This window comes from Tetrahymena thermophila, assembly GCF_000189635.1.
Source record: "Tetrahymena thermophila SB210 genomic scaffold scf_8253823, whole genome shotgun sequence".
NCBI lineage: Eukaryota > Ciliophora > Oligohymenophorea > Hymenostomatida > Tetrahymenidae > Tetrahymena > Tetrahymena thermophila.
This window is the reverse complement of record NW_002475930.1, coordinates 222,131-249,280: the sequence shown is the minus strand read 5'-3', so window position 1 is coordinate 249,280 and position 27,150 is coordinate 222,131. Positions and strand designations below refer to the sequence as shown.

The following is a 27,150-nucleotide window of genomic DNA, read 5'->3' as shown; positions in this document are numbered from 1 at the left end:
TTTGTTAATATTAATCATTGGAATAAAATAACCAAGTAATATCTGGTTAGTTTGTTTTAAGAATAATCAATCAAAATTTAGCTTACAAATTGATTAAAACTTATTAATTTCTATTTAATGATTTTTTTTTTTAATTTACACTAAGCTTAATAAGCTTTTTTAGAATTTATTTCAGATCAATTATCAAATAATTCATTAGTCTTTTTTATTTTATTAAAGAACATCAAAGATTTAATTTAAATATTATCAATAAATGAATGGATAAACAAATAAAGAATTAAACGCATCTATTTTTATTTTTTATGAAATATTTGAATGATAATTTTGTACTTTAATTAGAAAATATAAACATTTATATATTGCTTGTTAGATAAATTTAAATATTAAACTTACTTTTTATCAGCAATTCTTTTTTATAAAATTATAGATAATGTAAATGAATAAGGTAAATAAAAATTTTTTTATAAACCCCAAAATAAATACTATTAAATTGTAACATTAATATTTGAATATTGGATAAATCAAAAAACCAATTAATTAACTCTGAAAATGAGTTTAAGTTATTTTCAAAACCTATGTAAGAAAAGAGCACATTTATTATTTTAAATTGATAAAACTTTTATTAAAATATTTAAAAATATATCATTCTATGTTGAGATTAACAGGGCTTCTCTGTATATAAGAATATGATTCATTATATATGGAAAGTCTAAATCCTACATTAAATTCAACAATTTTTTTATCATGTTTGATTCTGGTTGGTAAAAGATAGTTTTCAGAGTGAACTATTATTGTGTTTTTAAATTTTTTTTTGAAAAATTATATTTATATTACACTTAATAAGAATAATCTTTTGTAAGTATGTACTAGATAAATTATTTTTTGGTTGTTTGTTGCTGCCAAATAGTAAAATTTAGATATAAATATTCCGAAAGAATCATTAAATTTTTTCATAATTTTATTTTACTTCCTAAAAGAAAGTTTCTTTTACATTATTCATCATTATTAAATAAGAAAAAAGAATTTTTGTTATTTTTTAATTTAACTTACATATTGCTAGAAAGAAGAAAAACTAAACAATTTTTAATATTCAATTATATGCATGATAATTTTATTATTGAAAAGCAAATAAATAAACAAGAAAGAAAAAAGAGTCAAGTTATATTGGTTATTGATGTAAAAATCTAAATTAATTGAAAATGTCTTTTTTAATGAGACAAGAAAATTTTGTTAATAATGATTAGATAAAAACTAATTGCTTTTTGAATAAATTAAGAATTATTTGAACCAGATTTTTAAAATAAATCTAATTATAAATCCAGTCTAACAATATAATAAATCAATTTACATAAATTTCTTTACTCCTTTGACTTTTAAGTTAGCTAAATATAAATTTAAATTACCCACATTAGCTTTTTAGTTTTTGAATTGATTTTTTAAAAAGCGAGTTAAAATTTTAATCTTCAAATTGTATTCTTGTTTGCTTTCTGTTATTTGATAAATTTATAGACATTATAAACTGCTTGCTTAAATAATTTTAAGTTTATGTTTATTTATTTCTCAATTAAGACATTTTATGCCATGTATAATAATGATATTTGATAGATTTTGAATCTCCTATTTACAAAAATTTAACATTCGTAATTTTTGAATATAGTGGTAGCAGCAGACCTTTTACAGTATAGTGATTAATTTTAAATGTGGATTTGTCCCAAAAAATAAAAATTGATGATCAATTTTTGGGATTGAAATATCTTTATCTAATTCCACTAAATATTGATTAAAATTGGGATAAAGACTTAAAAATTAAAAAAATATGTTAATTTAAATAGGAATATCCAAAATTATTTCTCATTTCTGCATTAAAATTTAGATTCATAAATTCTTTTGAGACTTTCAGCTTTAATATGAAGTAAAATCATGAAAAAGTGCAAGCCTTCAAAAAAAGGCTAAGTATTTTTCCCAAATAAAAATGAGATAATTTATTCATAGTTAAGTTTAATATTTAAAGGAAAATTCAACTTTCAGTAAAATAATTAAATTATTTATTTATTTAGCATCTCAACTCTATATGGTTAGGGTACTTATCTGCGTTATGTAAATATTGTCAAGTTGTTAATTTGAATGGTAAATTCCTTAATTAATAATCAAAAATAAAAATATGTGAACAATCCTAAGAATAATAATGTATAGATACAAAACTATTAATTTTCTTTTCTAAAGTAGTTCTATCTGTCTATCTATCTATCAATCTATTCAAATTTTTTAGATATTTTTAATTTTAAAATAGCTTCCTGCTTTACTCTAAAAATCAAAATATTTTCTCATTTTTTAAATAAATTCATAAAACTAAATGATAATTAGAAAATATTCCTCCAAGCTGACTGCTGATTAGACATATTCAACCAGAGTTACTGGTGGACTATCTGTTTTTTTCCTTTAATTAAGTTACAAATAACATACACTAAGTACATTAAACTATAACTAAATTTCTTTTTGTAACTGAGCTAGCTTGGATTTTTTTACCTAAAATTATTGATATGTATATATTATGATAGTTAAATTAAAAGTAATCTTAAAAATTTGTTAGTATAAACTGCCTAAGTTTCTCATATTTTAAGAAAACCTTTCTAATTCGCCATTAAATGTTAATTTTCCTTATGAATTTTGTTACAAGCAATAAGATGTTCTCTTAGTAAAATTTCAAAGAGATCGATCTGTAAAATGCTTTAATATGCATTGTAAATATTTAAAAAGGGATCAGCCTTCGAATCTTATCAGATTACCAGAAATTATTGCTGATTTATGAATATATTATTTATTTATTCAGCATTTAGAGAATATACTCTGTACCATCGATTGAAATAGTAAAAAATTAACTCTACAAAACAGATACAGCTTATCGCTTTATATTTTTTTAATTATTTCACCACCAAGAAAAGTTTTGTGTTTTGTAACACTAAAAAGATTTAATCAATACAAAGGGTGAGATAATTAATATCGAATGTACAATTACATTGATTAGAATTATATTTTTAAGAATTACAAAAAACAACACCCGATCGATGATCATCTAATAAATTCTTATTCGCTTGCACAGTATAATATTAGATTAACTAAACCAGCTATCTCGTGTGCACATTAAAAGAAGCAATTAAGTTGTTTAAAAATTTATATAAAAAATAAAAAAAATAAATAAATTATTAAAGAAAAGAAAATTAATAATATTACTATAAAAAGTATTTAAATATAAAATTAATATTTGAGAATTGCATTCTGCATAAAGCACAAAATTAACTGCGAAGCAAACAAAAAAACACATAAAATACAATTAAAAAACCATCTCACTCAAAAAGCAAATCACTTAATAAAGTTTAAATATTTAACTCTAAAAATGGGAAATAACTCTTCTTGCAAATCTGAAAGAGAATTCTTGTGTCAATACAATGCCATTTACTAAGTAATGTATGACCAAAAACACATTAGAGATTTTCTTCTCTACTTAAGACAAAAGCTAAGCGAAAATAACCATTTTTCAACTATCCCCTAAGAGAAGCTTTTTGTCTGCTTTTAAGATGACCTTGAAAATATCTGCTTGAAGTTATCCTTGTCTGACTTAGACTAAGCAACTGCTATTGCTATTTACGACTACCTACAATATATAATTTACTCATTAGGTAAAATGAGAAACCTTAAATAAGCATATGATAATTACATCTCAATTTTAAAAACTAAACTTAGTTTGGATAAATCAAAACACTGTCAATAATACAAACAACTCTTTGAAAGATTTTTATCTAAATATGAAGAACTCAAATAAATTATTAATTTGATTGAAAAACTTGATTTAGATACAATAAAAACTTGCCTTAAGACCTGTGCCAAAAAATATAAAATCCCCCTGAATGATTAAACCACAAGCAATTAAAATTAAATATTTAATAAATAAAACAATGACAAATGTAGTATGTATTATGGAAGAGAAACCTGCAGCACCATTCATTTAAATGAAGTCGAATAAGATGATTCATGGATCGAACCTTTCTGAAAAAAATAAATATAATTGATAAATAAATAAAACAAAAGTTGAAATGAATATATTGATAGATAAGGCAGAGCCTTTTTTAAATAAAATTTGTAAATATTTTCTTTAAATTCTTATTTAAGAATTTCTAAAAAGAAGATAATAAGAAAACAAATAAATACTAGTATATAAAAAATTAATAAATAAATGTATAAAACTACTTTAATTAGTTCACTACTTATAATAAATATATTTTAAATTCATTTTGTAAATATTCTCTTAACTTAACTAATTCAAAATTATAAAACTAAAATAAAAATCACCAAAAACATTTAACACACAAAACTTCATTTCAAAGTATTTAAGATGTTTACAAAACTTTTAAAGAATTTGCGTATTTGCAATTTGCCTTATAAATTTAAAATACAGAATTTAAAAGTAAATGATAGATAATTTATATTCCTAACATTAACATTAAACATGTAATACATAAAAAAAATATTTAGAGAAGTATTTTATATTTATATGAAATAACTCATAAATAAAAAAAGACCAAATTTTACAATTATAAAAATATATTGAAATAATATAATCTGTTAATATTAGAAACTATTAATGTGGCTATAATAGATTTCATTTCATGTTAATGATTTCTTTTTTAAATTTAAACTAAATCCATTCATCCATTTACTTTTTTATTTATTTGTTTGTTTGCTTGCTTGTTTTATGGATTGATAGGAATAGAAAGGAGCTAAAAAACCACTTCAAAAAATTTATAATGAGTTTTGAATTGCTTTATCACAAATGAATAATGAGATAAAAAGTAAATTCACGATTTTGAGCTAAAGAAGTTATCTATTCCTATTTATCTAATTTAATAGATAGAGTATAAATAAAAAATTTACAGTAACTGAAAGATGTTTGGAATAAATTAGATTATGATTTTTTTATATTATTTGTGTTAAATTTATTAATTTATTCATTTGAATCTAAAATAGAAAGAATATAAATAATTGAATTCTATGCGAAAATAAGTAAATAAATTTATAACTAGAACTAAACATATTTCTAATAGCGATAGTCTTAGCAGAATTAATTAAGTTTTTTTGAAGTGAATTCATGAGGCTCATAAGCATATATCCAATATTAGTTACTTAAAAACAAAAGATTGCAAGTAAAACTTTTTAAAATTAAATTTTTTTGTCTAATTTGAAATATTCGTTGGTGAATTTATTTATCTAGAAGTGTAATGTATGCAAATATACTAAATTTTGCAAAGCTCAAAAGAAATATATTTAAATATACACTTACGATACATATTGATTTGTGAATTTAAAACTTTAGTATTATTCTACTTAGAAACCTTAAAACGTGCTAATTAATACATTTGTAAATTCGTCTCATATATTAAATTAAATTTAATTTTTGTATTTTTGTTTAAATTTTCCGATAAGTTTGGTCAAATTCTTCAGAAGAGTATAATTGATGAGTTATCATAATAGTTTGATAAAATTACTTACACAAATACAAAAAGTGATTTTTTTCTTTTCTAAAACGAAAGGAAATCTTTTTAGTAAATCAAAAATTAAATAAAAATGTATTTTTTAAAAGTCAAATAATTAAAATTACTTTTTAAAATATAAAAATAGTGAAAATTATTTTTTTTCTTTTTAAAGAAATTCAAATAAGAAAATAAAATTTTACATTTCTAAAAAAAAATAATTTGAACAGTATATAAATAATCTTTTTGCATAATCATACCTAACTAACTAAGAAGAAGAAGAAAAGTAAATAATTTAATATAATTTAAAACATCAAAACATAAAATACAATTTATTTATGTGGAAAGAGATTGATTCATCGTTTTATTCTGATCAGTTATAGCAATAGAAATTATTTGGATTTTCTTTTTTAACAAAATAAAATTGATTAACCAAGTTAACAAAACTAGCTATTTACCATCAATCTTTTTTTATATTTAATTTACATAACTATGGCCATCTGTTTATGTATTTGCTTATTACATAAATATTAATAAAAAGAAGCGCGATATAAAATATATCAAATTTATAAAATCACCGAATGATTGTTTTTCTTTTTATCTTAATAATTTTTATTTTTCGAACTGTAGATTCAGTAGTTTATTGAAATTCCGTGTTTATACTTCACAACTTCCATACACTTAATAGATAAAATTATGCAATATATTTTATATATAGTATTTAAATAAATATTTTTAGAGTGTATTTTGTTTAACATTTGTAGATTAGATTTTTCAAATATTCATAAAAATATTTATTGATAGCCTTCACTTTTATTGGCAAGAAATAATGAGTAGATATGATTTTCCAAAGTAAAAGACAGTTTATATTAAATTAATTATATTTCATAACTAGAATGAATATTATTAGATCTATAAATTTCAGTCAGTCCATAATGTCCTCATTATTTATTTTTAATTTAGAAGCGATTTACCAGGTATTTCGAGTTACATAAAATTTCAAATAAGAATAAAGTAAAAATACTGTGATTTAGACCGTAGAAATATTTTTGATTTAAAAAATGAAGGGGTAGAGAGAGATATATGCATGCGATGTAATAACGCAAATTAATTTAAAATTAATTACAAAATGAATAAATATTCTTTAATTTTATGTGTAAACTGACTGCGAAATATCTAATTTTAACTTATTGTAAATTTTTACTGATTAAATTTAAATTTTTTTGTTTGAGATATTTTGAAAATAATTTTGATTTTAAATATTAGAAAAGATTAATCCCAATAATTATAAAGCAAATAGAAGATATAAAGTATATTTTACTTTAAAAACTAACTATTAAATTAGAATAAATTTTCAAAGAAAGAACTTGCTTAAAATTATTAGTGAATGAGTGAGTGATTTATTACCTTTCTGGGAAAAAAATTCACTTTTTGCTTCAAATATTTTGAATCAGCAAGTATATAATTTTTGATTGATACTTGAATCACTTATTTCTTAGATTACAAGGTTAGTTGGTAATCTTCTAATTTTTTTCTTTCTATTGCTAATTAATGAATAAAAAAATAGCAAATATATTAATCTATTAAATAAAAAGCAGTAATTACTCTAATTTTTGAAATCTTTAATTTAATCATACATAATTTATGCATGTGTGTAAGTAAGTCAAGTAGTCTCAAGAAATTTCTTGCTTTTAAAAAATGACCCTTTACTTTTTTTCATAAAATTTAAACTATCAGAGATATTTTTTTACTTTTTAGGTATTATAGGATAAGAAATAAGGCAAGTATTCACTCATTAAATTGCAGAGAGGAAAATTATTAATCAAAAACTTATTAATTGTAAAAATATTTTTACATTACATAGTTACATATCAATTTACTAGAAAATTTGAGAGTTATAACTTATTTCCTTAGAACCAGTAAAATAAATATAAAATAGTTATAGTCCTTACTTAACATATTAAATTTTATTAATTAATTTAATTTAGCTTCAAACAAAACAACTCATAAATACTTATTTCAATTTTCAATTTAAAATATTTTACAAAGAATTATATTTTCATTTTTTTAAACCATTTAATAAACTAAAAAACCCTAACTTCTTTGAATGAATTACCTATTTAAAATTCTAAGATCAACTTAAAATGAAAACAGATTTCTAGACATTACATTTTAACTTTGAATTTACTTGTAAATTTTGATTCATTAAGCTCTATTTTTTCTTATCTCTAAAGTATGCTATTTAAAACTGATAGAAAAATACATAATATTTAGATCCGTTGATAATTTATAATTAGAATAGCTAAATGTGTTGTTTTTATTAAGCAAATTTCCAAACGTAAATCAAATTATGATCAAAATTCAATAGATAATCTTATTTTTCATTTTAAAATTTATTAAATCAGTAGATTTTATAATAAGCTCTATAATAAAAATAAATTAGCAAGTATAAATACTTTATTAGCACAGTTCTTTCCTTTTCAAAAGACTACATCTTACATTCAATCATAGTTATTAGCTTTTAAATAAAATCCAAATTTTATAAATTGAATTAATTGCTTGAGAAGTTAGAAAATATTTTTGGTCTTAAAAATCTATTCATAAATTATTATTTATTTTTTAATTATAAAATTATTCTTTTTAATCACATTTTAAAATAGTTTTGCTAACATTTTGTATTTTACATTTTGAAATAAATAAATATGCATCTGATTGTATTAGTTTGTGGTAGTAATTAACATTACTTAGGTAATTAAAAGGAAAAATTTAAACTAATAATATAAAAACATATAAGCAAATTTATAATTTTATGTTTAACATTATTAAATCAATGTTTTTTAATTTGATAATTTATTTATTGAATTACCCTACGTTTTAATTCTTTATTTAGCCTTTTAAGTGTTAATTAAAAAAATTTTTTTCTAGCGTCTGGTTAAAAACTGACTCAATAATAAGGCTTTAAAGTTTTTTAAAATTTTTTTATTATTTATATAAATTGTTATTTTTTTACTAAAAACATTTTTTTTAAATTACTTTTAAGTTTTGGTTGTTAAATTAATAAATTATGTTTAAATATTTTTTGGTAATTAGAAAACTAGGTTTTTGATTTTAGTCTGATTGATTATCTGATTTTACTCAATAACAGAAAAAGTACTTACTGCTTTTATGAAGATGATAGTCATGAATTCCAAAATTAAAACTGAGTTTTTTTCACATTTATGAAGTTATTTTATGTTTATCAGTTTTTTGTTTCAAAATAATTATTTAATTTTGTTTTAATTAATATATTTAAGCTGTTAATTTAACTTTAGTCTTTATTTATCTGTAAACAAACTATTTTTCAACTAGTGTTAAGTGTTAAGAAGAAATTGAAAAATTTGCTAGAACATTTTTAATTAATAATCTAAATTCAGTGCTGAGATGAAGAGTCAGATTCTGAAATAGCTATCATCTAACTAGAATATTGAGTAGATATATCTTCCAAGCAGTTCATATATCCATTTAATGTTTCTTCTTAGTATTGATATTGCAAAGTATTCAAAATATTTTTTAAGAGGTTAATTTTTGTCCTTAGAGAGCTTTACTTTTGTTGGTGAATTTAAAAAGATAGTGATTATACATAAGAAAATTTGTCTTTCACTAACTAAGAAATTCCTTAGAAATTTTATGAATTATTTAAATCAAGTTGCATGAAATGAAGTTTATTCTGCACAACTTGGAGCTGTTATTAAACTTATTTGAATTATTCATAAGAACGATAAATGAAATCTAAATATTTGACAAACGCCGATATCAATTCAATTGAAGGAAATCTTTCTATCTACTCGATAAAAAATTTGGTTTCATCAATTATGTCTAAATCTTATTCTAAATATTCCTAATAATTAGTTGGATCATGCGCCATATAAGCCTATTTTCTATAATAAAAGTATTTCTCTTCAATCTCTTTGAATTCATCTAAAATCTAATAAACTTAATAGTGAAGATGAGATTTCTTTCCATTCTCTAATTTACTTTTGTTTTGTCCCATCTTATTTTTATTTTATAATAATTTTTTTTGATTTAAACAAATAATTAATAAATTTGATGCTTTTTTTTGATTTATTGCATAAAACTTGTTAATAACAATTTTTATTTCAATTAAAATAGGTAATAAATAAGAAGGACTAATAAAGGATTTGTTATTTAAGTTGAAAAGGATGGTTCGTTTATACAAACCAGTCTTGAATTTCTTTTTCAAAATATTATTATTTAGAAAATTTACCACACTTCATGAAAGAATAGCAAAAAACAACACATTACCATTAATTGTTTATATATTTTAATAAGCTTTATTTTTATGCTAACCAATCACTAAAAATATAAATACTTACATAAATAAATAAGCAAAACAGCAAATTATATTTTATCTGAGTTCCATTTATTTATAACCAAAGAAAATTTTATAAAAACAAGGTTAATTATATTTAAGGATCTATTTAATAAATGGTTAGAAATAAGTTGAATTAAATTAATTTTATTATAAAATTTAAATAATTTGAGGAACAATCAAATTAACTTTTAATGTAATCAGTTTAAAAAATTATTATTAAAATTTCGCTGTAAAATTAGTTTTTGCAAACAATATTATAAAATCAGCATAATATTTTAAGAAGGTATTTTTATTTTTATGTAAAAATGACCAAAAAACAAATTAAATAATTTTAGTCAATATTTTCAATTATTAACTTTTATTTTTTAATATCATTTTTATCAAAATTCTAAATGTCAAATAATCATTATTGGTGTTGTAAAGTTCAATCAACAAATGATAGATTATTTATAAAATTTATCTTGAATAGTAATTAGAGTTAATCAATTTTGTAATGAAATTTAAATAATTTGAAATATCTAAGTAGTTTTTAATACATTCAGTTTAGAAAATAAATATTTTTACTATATTCTAAAATTTCTTTTATAAATAATAATCTAAATTTATCCTTACAATTCAAGAAAGTTATTGATTATTTTAATTCAAAGCAGAGTAAAAATAAACTCAATAAATTTATTCAAAAAAAATAAATTATATTTCATAAATCAATTTTCATTTTTAAATATTATTATATAAAAATTTCAAACAATTATTTTAGAAAAATTGAATAAAATAGCAGTAAACTATGAAATGAGGAGTTAAAATTTAGTAATTAATTGAATTCAATCAATTTCTTGATTAAGTTTAAATAACTTGAGGCATCTAAATGGTAAGTAATTTTTAATTTAATTAGATTAATAAGATAATTGCTGTTAATTATCTACTCTAAAATTTATTTTTACAAATAAAAAAAATAATGTTAAAATGTAAATTTAAAGAGAGAGATTATTTTTAAAGAAAATATTCTTTATTAGTAAGTAGATAAATAAATATAATTAACACAAATCCTCATTAATTAAGGCTCATTATTTTAACATCCTCTATTATGCGTCGAATGAATTATAAAATATCAATTTAAATAGAAATTTTTATTACATAGAGGGAATTAAATAAAATAATGCTATATTTATTATTTCAATTTTGATAAATTTATCACAAATGACTGATATAGTATTTTATATTGATTAAATGTAGTTTTTTAGGAATTTATATTGTTTTAAAATTAATTAAATTATTAATTCAGCATTTACTAAAGTAAAAATAGAGTGATAAATATTATCAAAATGGGAGCTAATTAATCTAGTAGAATTTATAATGTTCCAATAGATGAAAAGAAGGATGGCTACTCTTAAATAATGAGACATCCTAAATATATAGATAAGCTTGAATATAAACCAATACCTGAAATAGATAATGTTTAAGATCTTGTTCTACATGGGTACAGCAATAGTAAAGAAATGAATTTTTTTGGTAAAAAAAACCCTGTTTCTAATGAATTTGAGTATATGACATACGATTAGGTTATTGAATAGGCAAAATAATTAGGCTCTGCAGTTAAAAATCTATAATTCTTGAAAGAGTCAAGTGAATAAAGCAATTAAAAAATGGAATTAATTGGTAATTAATAGTATTTCCTTATTATAAAATATAAGATATTATTGATTTGCTTTAGCCTTTTACTTTTATAATTTAATTGAATGAATTGATGGAAATAAATATACATGTTTGCTAATCAATACTTTTTATTAAATTCAAAACTATTAAAGTTGACATTTAATTAATTATTTATTTTATATAAATTGATAAATAGGAATATACTCAAAAAATAGAATTGAATGGGGGATAGCAGATATTGCCAATTCATTATATGGATATACTATGGTGCCTTTATATGATTCATTGGGTCCTGATTCAATTAGTTATGTCCTTGCTAATTCAGAAATCACTACTTGTTATTGTTCTGCTGCTTCTGTATTAACTCTATCAAAAACGTAATAGATAGATAAATAATTTACTATTACTATATCAAATAAATAAATTTAATGATTCAATAAATATTTAGAATCTCCTTCATTTCAGCAAGATTATTATAATTAAAATAATATAGAACTATTTCTTTCTATCGATTTTATAGATTTGCTTAATTTTTATTGAGGTTGGTTACTATCAAATTAAGAAAGCTTAACTCATAAAATATCTCATTAAGATATTTAATAGTAAGCTAAATTTTGAAACAAAGCAAAATAACAAAATATATCAATCATTATTTTAATCTTGCTTAATCGACCACAACAAATAAATTTGAGATGATATTATAATAAATTTTACTCTTTTTTTTCTAAAATTAGAAAAGATTTGCATCACTTAAAGAATATTATTTCATTTGATCACGTTTCAGAGGATTTAATTGAATTAGTAAAGCAAAGAGGAATTGTTGTGCATTTATTCAAAGACATTGTTGAAAAGGGAAGTTTGAATGTCCTGCCTCTACCTAAATTAACTAGAGATACAATTTTTACATTTTGCTATACTTCTGGCACAACAGGTAGCCTTTATTAAGAATATTTTTAAGTATAAGCTAACCCATTTTTTACTCCAATTAATTAATTAAAAAGGTAATCCTAAATCTGCTATGATTTCTCATAAGAATATTTTAGCATCAGTTACAAATTATGACAAGTCAGATTGTTTTCTCACTTAAGATGATGTTCACCTAAGCTACTTACCTCTTCCCCATATATATGAGCGTTTTATAAATGTATATTGTTGGTTTAAAGGTACTAAAATTGCCTTTTACTCAGGAGATGTTCACAAAATTTAAGAAGATATAATTGCTTCAAAGCCTACTTGCTTTTCAGCCGTCCCTCGTTTATTGAATAGATTTTATGATGCTATCAACTCCAAGCTAAATTAAGCCACTGGATTTTAAAAAATTCTCATTTAACACGCTCTTCAAACAAAGCTTGAAAACATATAAAAAAACGGTGTTTATACACACATTTTATATGACAAGTAATTTATAATTTAATATAAAATGTAAAGAAATAGCATTCAAATTTTATAAAAATAGGATAATTTTCAACAAAATAAGAGAGCAGTTTGGTGGAAGAATTAGATAATTAGTTTGCGGATCCGCTCCTACTTCTCCTAAAGTTTTCGATTTTTTTAAAGCAGTTTTGTCTTGTTCAGTTATTGAAGGCTTTGGATAAACAGAACTAAGTGGAGTAGTGACTATTCAAGTAAAAGCTGATCCTAAAATGGGTAATGTCGGAGGTATTGGTCCAAGCTCAGAGCTAAAACTTGAAGATGTCCCTGAAATGGAATACCTGAGCACAGACAAAGATGAGTTAGGTAATCCCAAACCAAGAGGTGAGATTTGTGTTAGAGGTTACAATGTATTTTCAGGTTATTACAAAGATGAAGAGAAAACAAAAGAAGCTATTGACTAAGAAGGATGGTTTCATACTGGTGATATAGTAATTTTATATTTACTGTGAAATAAATTGCTAAAATATCTTTAATTATGAGGGGGAAAATAAATCTACCTAAAATTATAATTTTTAAAAGCTTGAACAATATTTATTTCTTATTTAAAAAGGGTGAAATTATTCCTAATGGAGGGCTAAAAATCATAGACAGAAAAAAGAATCTATTTAAACTCAGCTAGGCAGAATATGTATCTCCAGAAAAGGTTGAGAACATCTATGTACGTGCTAGAGGAGTTTAGGAAGTTTACATTCACGGTGAATCACTTTATAATTATTGCATAGGAATAATTGTTCCAAGTTAGGAAGAATTACTAAAGATTGCTGCTGAGTTAAATATTTCTGAAACTGATATTGCTTCTCTTTGTAAGAATTAGCAAATCATTTCTTGGTATATAAAAACTATTCATAATCTTGGTAAACATGAAGGGCTCTTTAGTTTTGAATAGCCTAAAAAAATATATCTTGAACCAAAATCATTTTTAGTAATTGGATGTGTTACAAACAGCTTTAAACTTCAACGTCATCATGCTAAGAATTACTTCAAGAATATAATATAAGAATTATATAACAATAATAACAATTAATGATTAAGAATAATAATTAAAATAAATATTTTAATCTCTTTAAATTAATCTATTAAAAACTTAGAAAAATCTTCTTAAAGTAGATAAATTTATTATTTTATATTAAATTTATTAAAATAATTAATTCTATTCATGCTTTGTGTTCATTCTTTAAAAAAAGCTTTTCAACTTTCAAAAAAAATGTAATTTTTATTTAGAAGAACTACTCAAACTATTTTTTTTTATAAATTCTAAAATAAATAAATAAATAAATAAATAAATAAATAAATAAATAAATAAATAAATAAATAAATACTTTTAATTTGTGAAAGGTGGAGAAATTTTCTGATATCTGAAAAAAATCCAACTGTAATCTGAACAAATTTTTTGATAAATAATAAATAAATTATTTTTAGTTTGTTTAAAATGACAATACTGATTAAATTTCTAAAATGGAAAATGAGTATGATATTTTGATTACATTAGCAAATATTATTAGTTTAATTTTTATAAATTTAGTTTACATCATAAAAATCAAGCTTATGCATAAATATTTAATAGAGATTGCGTACTAAATCACAAATTCATCTGTTTGTTTTATATATTATTAATTATAATAATGCCGATGCAAAGTAATGCTTATTATAAATCAATCAAAAAATATTTGGATACAACTTGATATTTACCACGTTAAGTTCAGATTCTATTTTTCTACAAATCCACATCATTCTTTATTTGATTTATCAAAAATTTAATAATGTAGTCTATAAAAAGACTATTTTAATATTTGACTTAAAACTAGCAAACAAACAAAAAAAATTAAATTTGAAAACATTAATAATTTACAACTAATTCTATCAAAGTAATAAAGAGAAATTAACAAATAAATACAAAAATGGGAGCAGATTAATCAACTAGGATATACAACGTTCCAATTGATGAGAAGAAGCAAGGATCTTCTCAAATCATGAGACACCCCAATTTCTAAAAGGACTTGGTCAATACACCATTTCCAAATATCAAGAATATCCAAGATCTTATTCTTCATGGCTACTCTCTTGATAAAAATAAAGAATTTTTAGGAACTCTTAACCAAACAACTAACTAGTATGAGTATATTACTTACGATACAGTTATGACCCAAGCAAAAAGCATAGCTTCTGCTCTCTAAAATTTATCTCTTCTTAAAGAAGCTAAAGATTACAAGAACTATGACCTCAAGCTTGTAGGTAAAATTGGATAATATTTTAGATAGTTAGTTTAAAAATACACATAAAATTGCAATTTCTATTTTAATCAAAGAAATAAAGAAAAAAAAGTAAAAAAAAGAAAATCTACTGAGAAAATAAGCACAATTACCAAAAAAATTAAACATTTTATTTAAAAAAACAATTTTTCTTAATAAAAGTTAAAGAATATTTTATTAATAATTTTAGGTATCTATGCAAAAAATAGAGCCGAATGGATTGTTTCAGATATAGCAAATGCCCTTTACGGGTACACAATGGTACCATTGTATGATTCACTTGGACCTGAATCTATCAGCTATGTTTTGGGACACTCTGGAATCACAACCTGTTACTGCTCCACTCCTTCTATTTAAACTCTATCTAAAACGTAAATAATTAATTATATGTTAAAATTTGTTTTTGCTTTTTTTAATTCTAAAACATATCTTAGTTTGCTTGCTTTATTGATTAACCAAATTTTGAATTATCCCAAAAATTCTAATTAAATTTCTTATTTATTTTGTCTTTGTTAATAAATGTTCCCTGAATTTGTTTATTACTAAATTACTTAAAATAAATTATTTAATTTTATTAATGCACATAATTTGAGTTCATCTTGCAAAAATCTATACAATCAAATGTAAGCAAAAAGATATACTCTGACTTAATTAATATCAAATGTTAAATTTATTTATACTTGATGAAAAAAATTATGTTTGATTTTTCAAATTTAACAACAAATATTATTTATGAAAATAGTAAGGACTTGCATGAATTAAAAAATATCATTGCTTATGATGAAGTCCCTGCTGAGCTTTAGGATTTGATGAAAAGCAGAGGAATTACCATTTATAAATATTCTGATTTATTAGCAAAAGGTTCTGAAAATATTCTTCCTCTACCTACCTTAACTCCTTAAACTATCTTTACTTTCAGCTACACTTCTGGCACAACAGGTATTCTAAAATATAAGCAAAAACAACTTATTTTTTAAATACAAAATAATTTTTTAATATTTATTCTTGAACAATTAAAAGATTTATTTTTTGAATAATTATTATAGGTAATCCAAAAGGAGCTATGATTTCTCATAAAAATATATTAAGTTCTGTTGCAGGTCACATGAATAGTGATGTGAAATTTGTATCAAGTGATATTCATTTGAGCTATCTTCCTCTTCCTCACATATTTGAACGTTTTGTTAATGTCTCTTGCTGGTTAGTTGGTGCTTAGGTGGCTTTCTTCTCAGGAGAAATAACTAAACTTAAGGATGATATCGCTGCTGCTAAGCCAACTATTTTAATCACTGTCCCTCGTTTATTAAACAGATTCTATGAAGCAATCAAAAATAACTTAAATTCTAATCAAGGATTTAAAAAAATGCTCATTGATTATGCTCTTGAAACTAAGCTGTAAAACCTAGAAAAGAGTGGAAAAAATACTCATATGCTTTATGATGCGTAACAACACTTAGATTTTATCTTATGAACAAATTATTAATATGATTATAATTAAAATAGTATCGTTTTCAGCAAAATAAGACAAGTTTTTGGAGGTAGAGTAAGAATCCTTGTTAGTGGTTCTGCTCCTATCTCACCTAAGGTTATGGACTTTTTCAGAATAGCTCTATCTTGTATAGTATGTGAAGGTTACGGCTAAACTGAAGGAACTGGTCTTGCCACAGTTTAAACAATACTCGATAGCAAGTCTGGTAATGTAGGAGGTGCTGTTTCAGGCTGCGAAATAAAACTTTAGGATGTTCCTGATATGGAATATTTGAGTACAGATAAAGACGAAAATGGCAATCCTATGCCTAGAGGTGAAATATGTGTTAGAGGTAACAGCATATTCGAAGGTTATTACAAAGATGATGAGAAAACCAAAGAAGCTATTGATGAAGAAGGATGGCTTCATTCAGGAGATATTGTAATAATTTCTTTTAATTACATAATGTATTTAAATTATTTTCTTTTTAATAATAAAGGGATAAATCCTTCCAAATGGAGGCTTAAAAATTATTGATAGAAAAAAAAATATATTCAAGTTGAGTTAGGGTGAATACATTTCTCCAGAAAAGGTAGAAAACATCTACGTTAGAGCAAGAGGAGTTTAAGAAGTTTATGTCCATGGTGAATCCTTATATAATTTCTGTATTGGAATTATTGTTCCTAACCCAGAAGTTATTGTTAAAATAGCAAGTGAGTTAAATATCAATGAAACTGATGTAGCTACTCTATGCTAGAATAAATAGATTATTGAATGGTATTTGAAGAGTCTTAATGAATTTGGTAAAAAAGAAGGTCTCTTTACTTTCGAGTAACCTCAAAAGATTTATCTTGAACCTGTTTCATTTACAGTTCACGGATGCCTCACTACAAGTTTCAAATTGCAACGTCATATTGCTAAAGTGCATTTTAAAAAGGTTATTGAGGATTTATATTCTTAATAATGAATAAAAAATCATCAAATTAACAAGAAAAATTAAATATAAATTATTTTTTAGTGAATAGAGTGTTTGTTTAATTTTTTTTATTTTTATGATCAAAAATAATTTTTCTTTTTCATATTTTGATTAAAAACGAATATTCTATCTACTTTTATAATTAATTTACAAATTAAAAAATGTTGGTTGATGTAAGAGATCTTCTATCTACATGTTTAAATATTTTATAAGTTGCTTATAAAAATTGCTTAAATCCTTAATCTAAATTTATTAAGTAAGATAGATTCTTAACAATTTAATCAAAAATAAATAATTTCTACTTTTGCTGGTATTTTTAATTTTTAATGGATATTTAATAAGTAAGTCAAGGGAAAAGAAAGAAAAATTAAAAAATATAAAACATATATGGATAAATAAATCATCAAACATATAAATAAATTTATAATCTTTTTTGATAAAAACTACCTTTCTTTCATATCTTTTCAATTTATGTTTTCTAGAAATTTCAAAAATATTCTAAAAAATTGTTGTTTTTGAGTTAAATATATTTATTATTTTATTAATATTAATGGTAAAGTAATCAATAAAAAAATGTTATTTTGTTTCTATTAGGATTTAGATAAATGAATAAAATATTATATTAATATTAAAATTTGAAATTATTTTAATTTTTAGAAAATTAAATAAAAAAACAAAAATTATTTTTTACAGAAAATAACATTATTTATTATTCTATTTTTTAAAATAAAATTATCAAATAGGCTTAATTTGAAATTGTTAAAACATCTTTTAAACAATTTAATTTATCATAAGAGTTTAACTCTATTATAAGTTATTTTAATTGATGTATTAAAATAAAGTTCTATGGTTTGATCAAATATTTGTTGGAATATCTTTTGTAGAAAATAAAATTATTGGAAAGTGTTAAATATTTTTAGATATTTTTTTTTATGGTAAAATTTAATACTATAATTAAATTAAAACCAGATAAAATGCGAACTAGAATCAATTTTAATGCGCACTGTCAGTGTGTAAAAAAATACTTTGTATATGAAATTAGAAAAAAGGAGAACTGAAATGCGTACGAGAATTAAATTTTTTATTAATACTGATTAGGCTTTAAATATTTATAGATAGATATTGTGATATCTGATAAAATAAAATTATAAATTAATAATTTATTTCTCAATTTCAACAAAAGCAACAAAAATTAAATATTTCTAGGTATAAATCATTTAAAAATGGGAGACAATATCTTTCTTTACATTCCTAATTTGATAGGTAAATTAATAAATAGTTAGTTAGAATCTATTCATTTATTTATAATTTTGTGGGCAGAACAAATGAGATTAACCTGTTATTATTAATAATTTCATTATAGATTATGGACGTGTTGGTTGCATCATCTACGTTTGTTTCTACTATAATACTAATCCATTAATGACTGCTTTTATGTATGCTTTAAGTTAAGCTTTAGATGCATTTGACGGAATGGCTGCTAGAAAATTCAATTAATGCAATGCTTTCGGTGCTGTCTTAGATATGGTTTGCGATAGAGTTTCTGATGCCATTATGTTAAGCATTTTAGCTCAACTTTATCCTTCTCTTTCTGGTGTTTTCCTTTTAGCATGTGGTTTAGATATTGGATCTCACTGGTACTAAACTTATTCTACCTAATATTGTGGAGAAGCTCATCACAAGACTGCCAAAACTGAATACAGACTCTTACACATTTACTATAATGCTAAGGGATTCCTTTTCACAATGGTTTTAGGAATGGAAGTACTAAATTCATTATATTTTTAGCTTATTTTATTAAATAGAATGCAATTATCTCACCAAATTTTAATTAATATTTTATAATTTTTAAAGATGTTCTTGGTAAACATGTACTTGAAGGCCCACGAACATAACATTGATGTTCCTGACTGGTTCAAGATCGTTAATACTAGCTTACTTCTCTTCTCCGTTCCTGTATTCATTTTAAAGAGCGTAAACACTTTTCACAACATTCTCTTAATCATTGAATCTAACAAAAATTTATAAATTAACAAAAAAATAGTTTATTAGCGTTATTTAATTAATGTCTGCCTCCTAAAAAATATGTAGACACGAAACCTAACTCAAGTTAGAAGCTTCAAAGAAAAAGTGATACAATAGTTATATATAATAAATTATTTAAAAAGTAAATGTAATCAATAAGTAAAAATAAGAAGCTACCACAAATAAAGTAGAGAGAGTGAACACTTTGTGGATATATTTTAATTATTAAACTTAAATAAATAAATATTTATTCATCTGAGTATTTTAGTAATAATTCCTTTTATATTTTTAATAACACAAAAAGATCAATAAATAGATTTGCCTTAATTAACTCTAATTTTTATAAAAATAATTTTATTAAAATGCTTATTTTGTTATTTTGTTATAAATTATCTTTTATTTGCTTACTGAAGAAATTGAAATAATTATTTTTTTTAATTTTATTAAAAATGTTTAACATAAAATTGTTTATGTAAAAAAAATTAATACTATGGTGTTTTTCATATATTTAGCAATGCAAATTGATTAATAATCCTTAAATCCATTATTTTTTTAACATATGTTTGTAAAAAATATTTGAATTTTTGTGAATTTACTTATTCAATTTTTTATTTAATTTAATTTTACACAATCAAACCAATTCAATAATTTATTTAGGTTAAAATTATTTTTTTTACTAAATATTTAAATAAATTAAATATTTTTGTAAGATAAATAAATAAATTAACTTATTTTGTTTTTCCACTCTTTCTATTTTTAGAAATAAATAAATAATTATATAAAATATAACAGGTAGTAAAATTTTTTGATATAGAGTGTTATTAAATAATAAAATATATACCTTTTGATATTGAAAATGCGTTAATATATAATATCATAAATGTTTTAATAATATTTAAATTTAGACAATTTAAATGTCACAAATATAATGTTATTAACTTAATTTTATTAATTAAATTCATTCACTCTTATTTGTTGTTGTTGAAAAAACTAAATTATAATTAATTTTTCTAAATAATAGGGGATTTTTCTTTAATGTCTAGTTATTCATTTTAAATTATAGGCTAAGAATATAATTTTTAGGAGTTTTTTTTTTTTTAATTGATTTTTCTACTTGTAATATTATGAAATAGCATATCGTATTAATTTATGGATGCTCTTATAAAGTCTTCTTAGTTATGTTCATTTATGTGAGAATTTATATCACTCAATTCTTCTTCATTGGGAAAGCTCTTGCTTTATAGAGTCTCAGAGCCTTCAATGCTACTGATTTCTTTTATATCTGTGCAGTTAGATTTGGTCCTGTTTCTTGTTTTAATGCTGGATATTGTATCAAAGCAGTTAAGATTTCCATTTTTTAAATTTTATTCTGATTTGATTTAGTTTGATTTAAAAACAGTAAACTTGCTTACATTTTATTTTTGCCTTAAACCATTTTCTTATATTTATGCTTTATTCTAAATGTTTGATTAAAAACATATTTTTTCTAAACTTTTGGATGGTGTTCTGATCCCAATCCTTTTGTTTGGAGATGATTCTTAACTTCGAGTTTCTTATTCTATTTTCTATGAGGGACTTTTGTTATTTGTTTTTGATATTTTATTTCTATATTGTATATTAACAAAAGATTTCTGCTTTGAAATAGTATTCTAGAAGTTTATAATTTGATAAATATTTTGATTTAACTTAATCATTTTTATGATTTATTTGTCCAAGAAATTTGATGTTATCATCTTGTAAATACGATTGCTAACCTTAACAGCGCTTTTACATTTTGCAGAGTCAATTTAAAACCGAATCTATCCCTGACCTTATCTTTATATTTTATCAGGAGAAGAAACTTCATTTTATATTTCATTTAATTCTTTAAAAATATGTTCGAGCTCTTTTCTTTTTGACTCTTTATCACTAATTTTTTAATAAGAATCCAACAGCTACTTTGTATCATTTAAGCCTATTGATGGATAAAAGAGTGAGCATCTTATTTACTTTATATCTTTATTTGAATTTATTTTTGGAATTTGATTTGTGTCACGCAAAGTTGTTACTTATTATTAATAAAAATTAATTATAGAATAAAATAATCAAAATTAATAGATTCTTTTATGTTAAAATAAAATTTACTGTTTCTTTGAGAACAATAATCTTGAAGTGGAACTTAAACCTCGAAATTTGTTTAGCTTTTACTCTCACTAATTTGAATAACAGGTGTTACTAAGCTATTAAAAATAAGGAGCTAATCCTTGTTTAAAAGAAGCATTTTTAACTTCTCAACTTCAAACAATTTTTTAGTTATATAAACAAGATCTAAATTTTTTTCAACTTCTTTCCTTGATTTCTAAAAAAGCATAAAATCTCTATAACATTAATCTACAAAATTATTTTGCTTGCTTTTGAAGAGATAAAGAGCTTTTTTCAAGAAGAATTTTATTTTTTAGAGTGTGAATAATATAAAGTTATACTCCACTTTGAACGTAAAATCTTTGAAAATAGAGTGTTGAGTTTAGTATTATGAATGACATTCTTATTAAGATTTATATCTACTATCTAGAGTTCCCAAGTCGTAAACAAAAGTTTCGTTCATTATATTTTAATACATGATGTGTTGATAATAATATTGATATAAAAATGCCCCAAAAGAAAATAAAGCAGTAAAAAGACCTCCTAAAAGTGATAAGGAATTTATAATTATCATTTAGAACTCTTTTGTTTGCATCTGATATATAAAAATATTGTTGTTGATATTTATTGTTATATTAATACTTGCTATATCACTTTAATTTAATATCAGCAAATCTTATTTTTAAACTCTAGCTCCTTTACCTATCTAACTTGTCGAGCTTGGTAAAAAATATGTGCCTTATTATTGCCTAAATAAATTAATCATTTAGTAATTCTACAAAAAATTTATATTAGTGCTTTTCACAAATTAGATTTATCTATTTATTTATTTATATTAAATTTACAATAAAATTAACGAAAAATGTAATTTCATAAGAAATATTATTATTATTAAATAAAGCTTTTCATTTCAATTTATCAATACCATTCTTTATTTTTTAAATAATTGATTTTATATCTCTTTTTTTTGTGATTGATTAAATTATTATTATTTTTTCAATTTAGTAATATACCTTCAGTACTATTTTATATAGTAGCCTTGAAGTAATAAAGTAAGGTGAATTATTTATATATTTTTAACTTAATGAAAAATAATTTTTAAAAGTAGCCACCTCAAAATACAGTAATGATGGTTAAAATTTGATAAATATTTGAGATAATTTTTCACATAATTTATATATTTTTATTATAGAACTAGATTTTTTAATTTAATTAGACTTTCTTTGTCAGAATATTAAATTTATTTAAAAAAATTTTGATTATTGCAGCAAAAGCAATCAATTCTAACAGCTTGATTAATCAATATTAAGTATAGTAGAAATAAATTTTGCCTAATTATCAACTTTAAATTAAATGGTTTTTTTAATTATAAAAATATTTAAATAAATTGAAGAAATTACTTAAATTAATAATTTGGAGATTACTAAAATTGATTTCCGTTAACTTAGTATGAATCATCATTGTATATCATATTTAAGTATATGTTAGAGTTAGGAAATATAGTTGCTAAATCATTATTATCTAAGTCGAATTCAAAGCTCAAATAGGTATAATTTGTTTAATAAAATTGGTTTTGTAATTGAAATTACCCAGATAAGCAAAACATGGGATATTTAACAGAAGAAAAAAGTTTACTAATTTAGCTTTGATTGCTGCTGTCAGAAGAACATTCAACAATTTATAGGTTATTTTACAAAACTTAGTTGTTATTTTTTTAAATATGTAGAAGTTTAATATTTGATTTAGAACCAAATAATGGAGATTGTTGATTTTAGCCAGACAAATATTCCCTAATAATTAAATTTTGCTGCTCTTAATTGATTGAACTATTCTCTATGCTAATAAAAAAAGCTAATTGAATTTCATTTTCAGTTACTTATATTTAATCACTTTTGCTTTGCGAAGAATCAATGTATGATATATAATTATTATTATCTTATGTTTACAGTTATTCTATAGTCACAACAAAATAAAATGTTAGTACACTTAGAAGGATCAATGAAAAAATACCTCCACAAATAGTTCCATTTCTCTTATCATTGTGCAATTTAAATTCGTATGGTTTTACTAGATAATCAAAATATATTAGCAAATTTTTAAATGTTTTGCAGCTTTCCATTCTAATTTTTTTATTAAGGTAGATTCTATTATTATTTTTTTACTTTTTGTTTATAATATTTTTAATTAGAGTTTAGGAAGATGATAATTCTGAGAACATAAGCAGTAAAAATTAAAATAGTTGTAAACAATTTTAAAAGAACCAATATTTAGTTATTAATTAATATATAAAAAACATATTAGTATTTAAAATTAATTACAAATTTATGATAACATTTTTTATGAAAATGAATAAAAAACAATTTTCAAAAAAATTTTAATTGCATTCTTCTACTTAACTATTTACTTTTCTTCTTAGTAAAATTTTTAGTTTTTAATCTAATAGATTATTATTGAGCTAAGCATAATTAATTACTTGTAAGATGTCAGAAATTAAATTATCTTCCAATAAAATTATTTTATTTTTCTAAAAAAATATATTTAAATTATTTATTAATATTTAATAAAAGAATGAGTGAAAGTTATTCTATTATTATTATTTTAATTTTAATTATTTTGAGAATTTAATTAAAAAAATAATGAAAAATATAAATTACATCAAGTTTTAAATTTATTTAGAAAAATGTTTCTTGCTTTATTAAAATAATTGTAACTAAATAAAGTAATTAAATATCAGTTATTAAATAAAAATGTAGCTTTTTTTTAATTTAATTTATTTATTATTTGATTAAATAAATCTTTAATTTAATATTAATTGATGTATTTATTTTTAATTATTTTTTCAAATATTTTTTAATTTTTCTTTTTCTTTCTTTTTATTTTTATTTTTTATTATTTTTCAATTTTTTTCATAGTTTTTCTTAATTTATTTTATAAATTTTAATTTTCTTCAAATATCTTTATCATTTTGAAAATTTTATGGGATTTAATTCTTTCATTTATTTATTTTGTTTTTGGGAAAAAGAGCATAATTAGTTTTTTTAATTCAATCATCAGCTATTTTATTTATTTAATTAATAATATAATTCATTTAACATGCAATCTATCTAATCATTTTTTACTAAATAAGATATTTAATCTTAATATTTAGATTAAATGTCTATTTTGCACAAGCTATTCCCTTTTCACTAAATAAAAGCTTTAATAAAAAAGCACCATTTTAGTGTTCTTTTACAATAAGAATTTAAAAACTAATTCCACGACTTCCGTCCCAAATAATATAAGAGATGCAATTTAAAAGTATGAGGACAATCTTAAGCGGGCATCTATTTTGTCTCAACTCCTAGGTATTAAAAACTTATTTCCTTAAATATAAGATTGATCTCAATACTTCAAATCACATCTACTTAAATTTGAGGGAATTTTATTAGGAATAAGAATTTTTAGAATGGAAAAAGAATCTTTCTATTAAATCTTCATGTCTGTCTTCATTTTCTATTTTATAAAAAAAATAATATAATATTTGTTTTAAATTAATATTTAAAATATTTTCAAAACTTTTATCATGCTTATTGCCTTAAGAATATATGGCCTTCAACTGTATTATTATATGTTAAAAATATTTAAATACATTTTAAATTTATTAAATAAATTTTATGTCTTTAAGCAAGATATTCTATTCATACTTTTTGAAATTTGTTCTAAGCTCTTTATTGCATTCTTATTGGTATTTAGATATGAATTTTTGAGTTTTTTTCATAAATTTATTTATTGTCATTCTATTTAATTTTATATCTGCTTTTAATAAAATATTAATTTAATAATATTTCTTCTTTTAAATAAAATAAATCTTATCATTTTTATGAGAAAAATTGAAGCAATCAATTTTTTGAGCTAGCTATTCTTTACATAATTCATTTGATAATATATATCCTAAACTATTTCTTGCATTTTTATTGATACTTAGATATTCATTTATGAATTTTCTTCTTAGTTGTCACTTTTATTCTATTGAGGCTTCATTTATAAAATATTAATTTAATAAATATCTCCTTTTTAAAATAAAATAAATCTTATCGTTTTTATGTTTTTATAAGAAAAGTAGAAGAAATCTATTAATATATTATTTATCAGAAACCACTACAAGAATTATATTTATCTAAAATTTCATTTTATGAAAGATAAAATTAGCAAATATCTAAGATGAATATATCTCTATAACTACGGGAACGGATGGCAAATGAACTGGTTTTAAATTTTTCCTTAAAATTTCGACAAAGTTATAAAAATAGTTCATCTTTGCATTTGCTATTTATATTTATCAATCATAAAATTAGTTTTTTATAAATATCCTCAGCAAATCTTTCACTTTAAGAGCTTTAAGGGAATTATTGAAGTCTCTATTATTATATATATATAAAATTCAATATGCGTTTATTAAATAAATAATATTGTTTTTATTAAATAAATGCTTAGTCTAACTATTTTATCCCTTTATTTTTGCAAACTTTAAAAAAGTTTATTGGATTTATAATATTTTTAAAATATTTTATACGAAACTGTAAATTTTGTATGTTCATAGTTAGTAAAATTATCAAAAGCTGCCTAAAATAATGAATTACTTACTTGATCTTTTTGAAAATCTATCAAAACGATTTTCTTAATATTTTTGGATCTTTATCTTAGAAATACATTCATTAATGCAATCAATCATTTAAATATAACTTAAAATCTGATAAATTTAGTAAATATCCAAGATAAAGGCATTTCTATAACTTCGGGAACGGATGGCAAATTATCTGGCTTTAAATTATTCCTCAAAAAATATCGATAAGTTATAAAAAAATCTCATCTTTGCATTCACTATTTGCATTTATCAATCATAAAGTTAATTTTATGATTTTCTTGGATTAACAAAATTTTAAGATAAAGTTCAAGAAAGATATGTATTTGAAGAGCAATATCTTCCAACAAACTGCAATCTGTGAATCTATAAGCAAATTTTTAAGAGTATAAATTGCTTATATCTATTTTTCTAAATAAAGAACCAATTCCATTTATTTTACCTTCTTTTTATTTTTTTGAATTAATTAATTTTTCAAAAAAAATAAAAGATTTGCCGTTAAAAATTGAATCTTTTTCCAAAATCTTAAAAATATTTGAAGAGATAATTAATTAACAACTATATTATTAAAGCTGAATGAATAGGTTTGTTATATCATTTGATTTTCATTCAGACTATTTAGATTTCCTTATTTATTAACAATTTCATTTGTAAAGATATTCTATACAATCTAAATCACTCACTTAAAATATTTTCTAAAAAATTT

At 21.6% G+C, this 27,150-nt stretch overlaps 10 protein-coding genes across 10 annotated transcripts; 4 read left to right on the top strand and 6 right to left on the bottom strand. All coding sequences in view use genetic code 6, as the record gives it.

Annotated features, from left to right (window-relative positions):
* Positions 1-3,394: 3,394 nt before the first annotated feature.
* On the top strand, positions 3,395-4,048 carry TTHERM_00678390 (hypothetical protein; the record flags this gene model as incomplete). Its single annotated transcript, XM_001027815.1, has 1 exon — positions 3,395-4,048. The coding sequence occupies one exon, from the start codon at positions 3,395-3,397 to the stop codon at positions 4,046-4,048; it is 654 nt and encodes a 217-aa protein (XP_001027815.1).
* Positions 4,049-8,934: 4,886 nt separating this feature from the next.
* TTHERM_00678380 (hypothetical protein) lies at positions 8,935-9,588 on the bottom strand (the record flags this gene model as incomplete). The annotated part of the gene is made up of 1 exon (XM_001027814.2): positions 8,935-9,588. The coding sequence occupies exon 1, from the start codon at positions 9,553-9,555 to the stop codon at positions 8,935-8,937; it is 621 nt and encodes a 206-aa protein (XP_001027814.1). The 5' UTR covers positions 9,556-9,588.
* Positions 9,589-11,219: 1,631 nt separating this feature from the next.
* On the top strand, positions 11,220-14,011 carry TTHERM_00678370 (AMP-binding enzyme family protein; the record flags this gene model as incomplete). Its single annotated transcript, XM_001027813.1, has 6 exons — positions 11,220-11,553; positions 11,747-11,927; positions 12,285-12,481; positions 12,552-12,948; positions 13,007-13,412; positions 13,535-14,011. 6 exons carry the CDS (start codon positions 11,220-11,222, stop codon positions 14,009-14,011), a joined length of 1,992 nt encoding a protein of 663 aa, XP_001027813.1.
* An 871-nt stretch (positions 14,012-14,882) lies between these two features.
* Positions 14,883-17,668, top strand: TTHERM_00678360 (AMP-binding enzyme family protein; the record flags this gene model as incomplete). Its single annotated transcript, XM_001027812.3, has 6 exons — positions 14,883-15,216; positions 15,424-15,604; positions 15,976-16,172; positions 16,280-16,676; positions 16,737-17,142; positions 17,201-17,668. The coding sequence occupies 6 exons, from the start codon at positions 14,883-14,885 to the stop codon at positions 17,666-17,668; spliced, it is 1,983 nt and encodes a 660-aa protein (XP_001027812.1).
* Positions 17,669-18,900: 1,232 nt separating this feature from the next.
* TTHERM_00678350 (CDP-diacylglycerol-inositol 3-phosphatidyltransferase) lies at positions 18,901-19,811 on the top strand (the record flags this gene model as incomplete). The annotated part of the gene is made up of 4 exons (XM_001027811.3): positions 18,901-18,940; positions 19,041-19,441; positions 19,532-19,651; positions 19,722-19,811. 4 exons carry the CDS (start codon positions 18,901-18,903, stop codon positions 19,809-19,811), a joined length of 651 nt encoding a protein of 216 aa, XP_001027811.1.
* An 853-nt stretch (positions 19,812-20,664) lies between these two features.
* TTHERM_00678340 (hypothetical protein) lies at positions 20,665-22,286 on the bottom strand (the record flags this gene model as incomplete). Its single annotated transcript, XM_001027810.2, has 2 exons — positions 20,665-21,749; positions 21,827-22,286. 2 exons carry the CDS (start codon positions 22,284-22,286, stop codon positions 20,665-20,667), a joined length of 1,545 nt encoding a protein of 514 aa, XP_001027810.2.
* Positions 22,287-23,161: 875 nt separating this feature from the next.
* Positions 23,162-23,942, bottom strand: TTHERM_000678339 (transmembrane protein, putative; the record flags this gene model as incomplete). The annotated part of the gene is made up of 2 exons (XM_012801027.1): positions 23,162-23,165; positions 23,224-23,942. The coding sequence occupies 2 exons, from the start codon at positions 23,940-23,942 to the stop codon at positions 23,162-23,164; spliced, it is 723 nt and encodes a 240-aa protein (XP_012656481.1).
* A 611-nt stretch (positions 23,943-24,553) lies between these two features.
* On the bottom strand, positions 24,554-24,874 carry TTHERM_000678338 (hypothetical protein; the record flags this gene model as incomplete). Its single annotated transcript, XM_012801026.1, has 1 exon — positions 24,554-24,874. The coding sequence occupies one exon, from the start codon at positions 24,872-24,874 to the stop codon at positions 24,554-24,556; it is 321 nt and encodes a 106-aa protein (XP_012656480.1).
* A 343-nt stretch (positions 24,875-25,217) lies between these two features.
* Positions 25,218-25,598, bottom strand: TTHERM_000678337 (hypothetical protein; the record flags this gene model as incomplete). The annotated part of the gene is made up of 1 exon (XM_012801025.1): positions 25,218-25,598. The coding sequence occupies one exon, from the start codon at positions 25,596-25,598 to the stop codon at positions 25,218-25,220; it is 381 nt and encodes a 126-aa protein (XP_012656479.1).
* A 587-nt stretch (positions 25,599-26,185) lies between these two features.
* On the bottom strand, positions 26,186-26,693 carry TTHERM_000678336 (hypothetical protein; the record flags this gene model as incomplete). Its single annotated transcript, XM_012801024.1, has 2 exons — positions 26,186-26,220; positions 26,447-26,693. The coding sequence occupies 2 exons, from the start codon at positions 26,691-26,693 to the stop codon at positions 26,186-26,188; spliced, it is 282 nt and encodes a 93-aa protein (XP_012656478.1).
* Positions 26,694-27,150: the final 457 nt, after the last annotated feature.